The 9,343-nt window shown below is 47.9% G+C and overlaps 1 protein-coding gene across 1 annotated transcript; it reads left to right on the plus strand.

Moving 5' to 3' along the window:
* Nucleotides 1–5,374: 5,374 nt before the first annotated feature.
* EI90DRAFT_2908370 (uncharacterized protein) lies at nucleotides 5,375–8,932 on the plus strand (the record flags this gene model as incomplete). Its single annotated transcript, XM_039054321.1, has 7 exons — nucleotides 5,375–5,423; nucleotides 5,486–6,114; nucleotides 6,180–7,089; nucleotides 7,153–7,903; nucleotides 7,979–8,098; nucleotides 8,179–8,480; nucleotides 8,580–8,932. The coding sequence occupies 7 exons, from the start codon at nucleotides 5,375–5,377 to the stop codon at nucleotides 8,930–8,932; spliced, it is 3,114 nt and encodes a 1,037-aa protein (XP_038920710.1).
* Nucleotides 8,933–9,343: the final 411 nt, after the last annotated feature.

Below are 9,343 nucleotides of genomic sequence, written 5' to 3' on the forward strand. Positions count from 1 at the left end.
TCGTCCAGAAAATTGGTTGGAACCAATTAGTTGCTGCCGCTAATCTAAGTACCTTTCGCCTATCTGCTGGCATGGTCTTGTATGTGGACTTCCAATGCTTCTGTTCCTTTAGCCATTGCTGTATCCCTCGTTTTGGTCTCAACATCTCTGTGACTGGTACTGCCATTTGGGGCCCTCCATTCCGGAGTTTCATTGGCAGCATCTACAAACATTAGGCACTGTTTGCTCTGACAGTAAGTTCACTATACATACATCTTTTTTTTCCACCTGCTCTGCTGTGATCTTGGCATGGAGTCGCCACTGTCTTGCAGCAGCTAATTCCCATTGCCTCTCTTTCCACTTCATTTCTTTGAGTTGTGCAACCTTATGCAGCTCTTCAGATTTCTCTTTTACTCTCTCAAACCCAGTTGAGACTTGTTCATGGTATTCTTCAGGGGTTGCACGGCTGAAATAATGTAGCAGTCCAGACTTTTCAATTTGTGCTGGGCACTTTTTTGCAAGGATCCTACAATGGAAAGTTGGAGGGCCCAAATGTGGTTCCATTGGTGGTGGCATAACATGATGGGCATCCTAACAGACAAATTGGTAAGCATGTTATATTCTTTTTTGGCTCCTCCAATCACTAACTGGCTTTGCACCATGATGATTGAGGATATTATTTAGAAAATTGATCCTTAGGCTAATCGAGTCACTGTTAGAACTGGGTGAGGGCAGACGATTCTGGAGGGGAACCGGAGACTTAGCAAGGAGGGACCTTGGCCTCAGCAACTCAAGCGGAGCACTGTGCCATTGCTGTTTGTCCATTTGGTCCTTAATTTCACAGTAGGCGAGCAGGAAGTCTCTAGGGGGCATTTCAGGTCGATTTTAGACTAAGGCCTAAAACGAGTATGTACAAGTGCCGATATATATAGAAAGCACAAGGAAACAAAGGGGATCCAAATGGGAACAAAGGGATGACAGAAGCGGAGTGGTACCAAGGGTCATAAGGCAGAACCTGTGGTATGTCCGAAAGGAGGTAAGGAGGGCGAGGCCCAGAGGGGCAGGAGGATGAGGGGAAGTGGGGATGATGACTAACTGGCTAGAATGGGAAGAAGCAGCAGTCCAAATAGGGATGAGGGGAAAATGCGAGAGATACATTACAAGCGGTGAAAGTGCCGAAGATGATCTGTGGAGCTCGGAGGTTGCGGAGCTTACAGAGGTTACAGAGGTGGGGTTGAAAGTCCGAGGAATATTGGCAATGGTGTTTACATAGTATGAGGTCACCAATGCAATGGACTAAGGCCGAGGTGGAGTCAAAGTCCAAGGTAGGAGCTATGACGGAGGCTCAGAGCAAAGGTATGAGCAGTGCCCGAGTACGAAGTACAGGACAGTGGCGGAAGGTCGTAACTTGGTGGGAGGTCAGTGGAAGGGGACCAGAGGGAAGAGAGAGGAGAGAGGGAAGAGGGAAGGAGTGGCAGAAAGGAGAGTTGTCAGGTCCAAAGGTGAGTATTGGAGTGGACGGGAGAGGAGTAGAAGGATGAGGGAAGGGTGGAGGTGTTGTGGAGAGGGGGCGGAGGAGTGGGGGGAAGGAGTCGTAGGAGGGTGGCAACAGGGGTGGTGTTCAGTCCGAGGTGGGTATTGGAGCGGACAGAGATAGGACAGGAGAGGGACAGAGGAGTGGAGGTGGCATGGGAGGTGAGAGGAGGTGTGGTGCCAGGACCGAAGGTGAATATCGGAACAGACAGTGGTAGGGTAGGACTCCGGAGGTGGTGTAGGAGGAGGTCCAGGAGTCGGGTCGGGATCAGGTATGCATGGATATGACAGTCGCTGCCTATGTGGAGCATGTATCAGGTTGGGAGGAAGTGATGTGCTAATGCATTCAATGCAAAAAACCTGCAAGAAGTAACATCATTCTGGTATCTGATGAGAAGCAATGCAACACTGAATTATGCTACTGGCTTGTTCAATCCCAAATAAGACACACTCAACCACCATTGAATAATCTCCATCACTGCTTCCATCGCTCTTGATGGGCTCCTACCAGGTTTGTGAAGAGAGTCCACGAGAATGACTGTTGATTCTTTTGAGTCAATTATGAAAGGGATCCAATGGTTTTCGTTGACAAGTAGGATTCCACTGAGGTGAGTCACAACTCCAGATATCAGATCACTCCCAAGTTGATGGAGTGTTTTGTAAGTGGGTAGCCATTTATATGCTGCAAGGATTGCACTCCCTTGAGAAGCACATCCAGCAAGAAGTTGTGTCTCAAGTGGGGTTATCAGCCTAACCATTGGGTTCGTAGTTTCTACATTGCTTTGTTACCTTGCTTGCAAGGTCTCTTGCATGTCCACAATTCATGGGAATTCTGCAAATGTATTGACCTCTTCTCTGCACATGTCCTTTCTTACATCCTTACTCAACTCTCATGATAAGATCTTTCTGGCACATTTTTCCCACTACTTCGTAGCAGGTTCTGCGCATTTAGGCCCCACAAGTGCTGTTCACAGGATCTAGGGTCTTCTTTTCCCAATATGACTATGACAATCACTTCCGCTGTAGTACCACTGCGATAAGACAAATCACTTGACCCCTCATATAACTATGTTAGCTCAGACTTCAGACACCCAGTTGGCTCTCTGTGAATTGCTCCTCTTCACTCATTATTTTTAACACAACACTTTTTGCATACACTATGGCTTCCTCTAACTCCATTTGCATCACTTCCGATTCAACCTCTAAACCATGGTCATACTCATTTTTGAGTGTGCCTTGGACCTCAATCCATCCGCCATCACTAATTACATGTACCTCCATGATTCATATCAACGGTGCAATGCCCTGCATTCTTTTAATCGGATAAAGCTAGTGGAATAGAGAGCATTGGGAAAGCTAACTGGTGTTGGGTAATAACTGATATTATGTGGTGTGCTCATGGCAAACAAAAGGAGGGGAAAGAACACCCATGACAGCTTAATAAAAGTTGCGCGATGGTAGAAAGAACCTCAGCATAATGGTGCAAAAAGACCCTACCAGCTTGATGGAAAGATCAATGATTTGGCAGAAAATGTTCTGCTGTGGTGGTTAACCTCACATGCAAAAGGCTTATCACAAGCAAGGTCAGGGCTGCATGGCAGCCATTTCTAGTAAAATTCAATATGATGAATAATATCTGTTGTGACCAGGCACGAAACAGAGATATATTGCATCAAAGCCCCAATGGTGCACCATCCCATGTGTGAAACCCCTTGGATCTCTTCATTCCACCCACATGAAGTAAGTCTCCATTGGGCTGCCTCTATTGCAAATCGCTGACTGGGATAACACATTATCAAATCCTCTGCCTGCCAAAGCAAGTCATTCCACAAATTTTGAAGATCCAATAACTGGAAATGGATCTTCCAAATTTCCAGAATGAGTATTGGGACACAACTAGAGGCAATCTCAACCGAGGTAAGAGAGCTCTCATCATTGATCTCAAACTCTGTGATGAGTTCCCTCATTTCTAGTCAGCTAGGACAATCCACTGCACGGACATCATCCTCTGAGAGTAGATCCATAGATGGTGGTTTATGACTGAGGCATGCCCCAGGGTGTTTTGTGGGGGTTTGAATGGGAGGAAGTTGGAAGGAAATGAATTCCCTGATGGACAGGGTTTCGTGAGGGAAGTAGGGTCCGATGAGAAAGGCAGGAAGATTTTTGTATGTGATAACTTCATCAGCACAAGAAGCAATGCGGCAAGCAAGAGAAAATCCATCCATAATGCCACCCAGAAAAGAAACCACGTAAATTTTGAGAATGGTGTAACGGAACACGAGATTTTCAGTTCAATTATTATTTTCAGATTCTCTGGCCAGGCACTTCCGTTGTCACGCTGTTCCTGGTTCTCAGGCTGGCTGTCACGCTGTTCCTGGCTCCCGGTTGGCTGTCACGCTAAATTCAGGCCTGCCGGTTGAATGTCCGACATAAAATTTTGTCACGGTTCAAAACCATCCGGTTGTTGGTCGTGAGAACGAGACTCATGGGATTGGGTGATTTGAATTTGAGAATGACAGAGTGTGTACAGTATCATTTATTTATGATATTGTAATATATTCACGAAATACATATCTCCAGTTGGTTTCGAAATATTTGTTCCTGGCTGTGCACGTGACTTTTTCCGTTCCACTATGGGGCGATACTGTACTCACACGACCAACTACCAGTTGCATCCGGAGCATGACAAAAAGTACTGAACCGGCAGCTCATGTTGATGCGTGACACCCAACCGGCGAACTTACCATAAAAGGAATGCAATACTATCGGATATTGCCATAAAAGTAACTAAATGCAAAAGAATTTGAAAATGTGCTTAGAAAATTTTCCTGCACCCGGATATCACATATGGATGGTTTTGCGCTTGCACAAATGAACCTATTTCATACAGAAATAATATCCTTGCTAAGCCTACCTAAGAGGTAGTTTGTAGGCCTATTGGGCCTGGATCCTGGCTGATTAGGCTGCAATGGCACCTTACAAGTTGCATCAACCTGTGCTGAGGATACCCCCCTCAAGTGTGACTTTGGCCGCAGAAAGCGGGCCAGACAGGTGCGCCATTTGGACAAGGAAGTGGCCATTTTTTGAATGTATTTACTTCCGAAAAAGGGAAATTTGAATTACAATTTGCACAGCCACCCTGAAACCAGGTTTACAGCGTGACACAACTAACTCAACCTTTTTCCCAGCGTGACGCGTGACAAAACCTTGATTTGCCAGCGTGACGCGTGACAGGTTGTCGGTCATGTTAGTACAGTATTAGGTCCAGTTAGAGGCTGGTAACCTGCCTAGTTCCGCGAATCTTGCACGAACCTTGTGCAGGAACCACCGTTACCAGGCTCACGTTATAGGGAGGAGTTACTTATTGGATGAGAGAAATAGCGAAAATTTCTCCCATGTGGCAAGAAAGCTGTACATGGTTGGATTCAATCCTCAACTTCCTCTTCAATGTCTGTCCCGAAGTGTTCATCCAAATTGCAAATGTATTTTTGCATTCACTTTCCAGTGCAGACACGCCCCCTCAGTCATTCGTAAGGACTTGTTGGAAGTTTGCCTAGCTCCTCCTTGTTCAATCCTCTGCCTCAAGGTTTGCACAGCATGAATGGCCACCATGATCAGCTAGGCCGCTGGGGAATTTTCAATACGGGATTTGGGCGATCCGCTATCCAAAAGATCATCCTCTTCGTGGTTGTTGCATATTGTCTCCTTCTTTTCACCAGAGTGCGTTGGCGCTTCGAGCTCGTATGGACATCTAGCACACACTGACATCGTTTAACTTATCGATTAGTATTTTCCCTATGTTCCGTCAGGTGTTAGCAGTGACACTCAGTCTTCGCCGTCGGACACAGATCAATCCGGCAGGATGAAATACCCTGGGCGCGTACTAATCACTGGAGGTGGTGGGAACATTGGTGCGCTTCTATCATAGAACGTGCCTGGCTGAATGGTAATATCTCAATTTGGCGTAAATTAGGGAAACACGTTGTTCGGCGTCTATTAGCTGCCAGGACGCCTGTTACGATTCTCGACACGATCTTCTACGAGGACGAGTTAGAACTCTCTACACTATCTCCTTCAGCATCTTCTCTGCTTCAAGTCCATATCGGTGATATACGTAATATCTCGACGCTGTCGTCAGCTTTCACAAATGATATCTCAGGTGTCATTCACCTGGCGGCAGTCTCCCGGGCGGATTGGTGCATGGAGAACCAGAAGGATTGTTCCGACATTAACGAGCGCGGCACGCAAATGGTTCTTGACGCGCTGATTCGGCTTAATTCTCTCGATAAGGGGAGGCGATGGTTTATCTTTCCAAGCTCATTCGATGTGTACCATTATCCGAGGAGGGGTCAATCAATGGATGAGCGCATAGTGACTGCGCCCGTTAATGCTTATGGTCAAACGAAGCTCGAAGCCGAGAACCTTGTGAGGCAGCATCTCACGGGAGGGACAACCAGGCTGGCAGGACGGATTCGTGCGGCTGCTCTGAGACTTTCAACAGTTTATGGTGGCACCTATGATCACCCCGACAGATTAATACCTTCCATCGCGACTCAGGCCATCTCTCATCAAGTCATTCAGATGTTCAACGGAAACCAACAGGTCAGTGGCACGTTATCCTCCCTCCTATAATCAGTCCTGCCCATTATTAATCTCGTCCCTCTCAGCTTGATCTGCTCCACATTGATGACTGTGTGGATGCCTTCCTCCTCACAATTGAATATCTCACCAAATCACTCAATAAAATATCCTTGTTTTCGTCCCGCAACTCTTTCGAGATTTTCAACATCGCCTCAGGCCGTTTGATCTCCGTTGACAGGCTCGTCGACTCACTCGTTGCTCTTACACGTTCCAAATCTCCAATTCGTCGCATCCCCGGGAACGATCCTGCTCTTGTCCCTTACAAGGGGGGAATTGAAAAGGCCCGGAGAACTCTCGAGTTCCGCCCACTAGTCAACATTGACACTGGATTGTCACGACTCGTAAAGGCCTATCTGACCCGCACGGAAAGCTTTCTGCATAAGCACATTAGAGGTACATGTGGCGACGCATCGCCTTCGATCGCTATCAATTCCGATCTGGAAAAATTGCACGATTGTCGTGTTCATATTGAGGTGAACATTCAGGGGGAATTTGAAACCTTGGCGCCTCCGCCTCGAGACCACGGGCAGGGTTGGTCCACCGACACAGGGGCACCCCTCCGGTCAACGCGGATCCATAAGTCCGGACAATGGACAAAAGAGAGACAAATTTATAGCATCAGATCGCTATACGATGAATGGTGGCTTGGTGTGATGCGTCCTGATTTGGGGCCGGTTGAACTTCCGAAGATGACGAAAGAGCAGATCGATAGTATTCTTCCTCAACCGGTCGTGGATTGGAAGATAGAGGTCAACCCAGATGACCACGCAACCCTTCGATTTGTCGTTCCAGATACGGATCTATATCTCATGAGTCCAACGGTCGTTGGAGGGAACTTTTCCATTGTGTCGAATCAGACTCGGAACGAGTGGCCATTCAGGATTTCGCCCATTTGTTGTGAGGGTCCTGCACCATGGCCTTTCCTTCGTGATGACCGTGAGCTACTTTCTTCTCTTCGCTACCTCGGGCCGTTTCTAATATCAGGTGTTTCGAAACTAGCGTTGGATTATTCCATTGAGTTTCAGAGGACATCTTTGGAACGACCATTTTCTGCTTCCCCATCGAGGACTGCCTGCTATCGCTTGGAACGAGCTTTAAACAAAGTACAACGTGATTTGGCGACTTTGGCGACTGAGAGGTTGAGGGAGTCCGACGGTACCAAAATGAGCAGGCTGCCTATTGAGTGGGTTGACGCAAATTTGCCTGCCTGCTCGAATCTCTGTGATCACCCAACCATTTGTTTGGATACTGGAGATTGTCAATGTGTCTTGTCGAGTTGCCTTCCCAGGGAACGACGTCTTGTGCCCGTTGTCTCTGATCCAGCTTCCATCTCCTTCCCTCCTTCCGGGCCGGAAGAAACGACTCTAGGTGATATGGTCAAACGCTCATCGTGGCGGAACGTCCTTCGTCCTCAGGCCGCCAGTTTTGTTGCTGCCAACGTCCCCCTCCCTCGTGTCCACGTCGCCCCTCTTCCAGAAGGAGACCGTATATGGAATGAAGAACATCACATCGATAGACTCCAGACTTCCAACTGTTGGTCTGCGGACTCACAACTCGAAAAGGCTCTCAGGGTGATGGGAGTTGAAGCAGGGGTCGATGCTGAGATGACTTATGTTCCACATTATCAGACACGGAACGATGGGATCGACCAGAGGTATCAGCACGCGCTGAACACCGTGGATGGATTCGATGCATCCAAAGTCATTATTCCTTTTACACATGATTGGGGCCCATGCATGCATTGGGAGTGGTGCGTAGAACGGACTCCTCGTTCTCGATTTATTCGTGTCCTAATGAGATTTGCTTTTTCTGGGAAAAACAACAGGTCGGTTTGGGGAATGCGAAAAAACGTTCCAGATCTCAGTCCTGTGCTCAGGTCGACGACCCCTTGGAGCGTTATGGGTGATTTAAACACTCCCTGTTATTGGCCGCAGCAGCATGTCGTGTATGATTTATCTGCAATTAATTTTGTATTTGACTAAACACTGATTTTCCACCCTACTTCCTTTTTTTTTTCAAACTCAGCATACCGCCTCGAACTTGCGGGTCTCCGAAACTCCTCGCGGAGTTTTCAGACATTGCCAATGTTCGTCCTGCGCGTGATCGTCGAGTCCTTGCGACGTTCGCCGGCACCAACTGGGGAACGGGCTACGTTAATCGTATGAGGCTGGGGTGCGGGCGCGAGGGTTGGAAATCGGGAGAGACGGAGAAAAGGCTACACCCTAATGGTCCAAAATTGAGAAGTATTTTTGGGAGCACGGGGAATTATGGTTATATGGGCATTCTTAACGATACGATCTTCTGTGCGCAGCCTGCGGGAACCACTGGTGAGCCCCCCCCCCCCCCTTCTTGCGACCATAATCCCCTCTATCGTTTATTGTTTCTGGGGATCGATATGCTAACCAGGGGCCTTAATTATTGGACAGGTTGGGCCACACGCTTAGTGGACTCCGTATACGCAGGATGCATACCAGTCCTTGTGGGCCAAAAGTCGCACTACCCTTTCTTTGACATGATCGACTGGGGGAAGATTTCTGTACGAATCGGCCCCTCTGAACTGGATCGACTAGAAGATATCCTTCTATCCCGATACACCCTAGAAGACATCGAACGCTTGCAGGTGAACATCATGCTCGTCCGTGATGCGTTCCTTTATCCGCTGGATGACGTGAGCGATGACATGGTGAAGAGGTTGATGATTGAAAATAGAGGACCACTTTGGTTCGCTCTTCAATCGACGCGGCTGAGAATGCTGACGCTGTTTCCGACGGAGGCATAGGTAGCTTGCATGGGATATTTATCGATCGAGCTCTGCTCGAAGCCTGTTCTGTGGATCGGAGGGGGGACGTTCCTCACGAAAATGACACGATAGTGATATCCTTGTGCTAAATCTTAGTTGAACTGGGTGATGTGCTCATTGATTGGTTAATTGGTGGTTGAGACATGGAGCCTGTATATATATTCGATAGAGATGTGCACTATATCATACACACCGGGGCCAAGGGGCCAAGAGATATCAGAGTTTATTCTTCTGGAGGAAATTGTCCCCAAGGCATCCACCCGCGTCAATGGTCAGGGCCATGAATGCTACCGACATTGCATGGAGACGGCCTGACACCGCTATCAGCCGCGATCGATGGCCCCTGGATTGGAGCCACCCTACGATGTCACCAAGGACCTTGCGTAACTG

Source organism: Cantharellus anzutake (assembly GCF_015039405.1).
Source record: "Cantharellus anzutake strain C23 chromosome Unknown EI90scaffold_7, whole genome shotgun sequence".
NCBI lineage: Eukaryota > Fungi > Basidiomycota > Agaricomycetes > Cantharellales > Hydnaceae > Cantharellus > Cantharellus anzutake.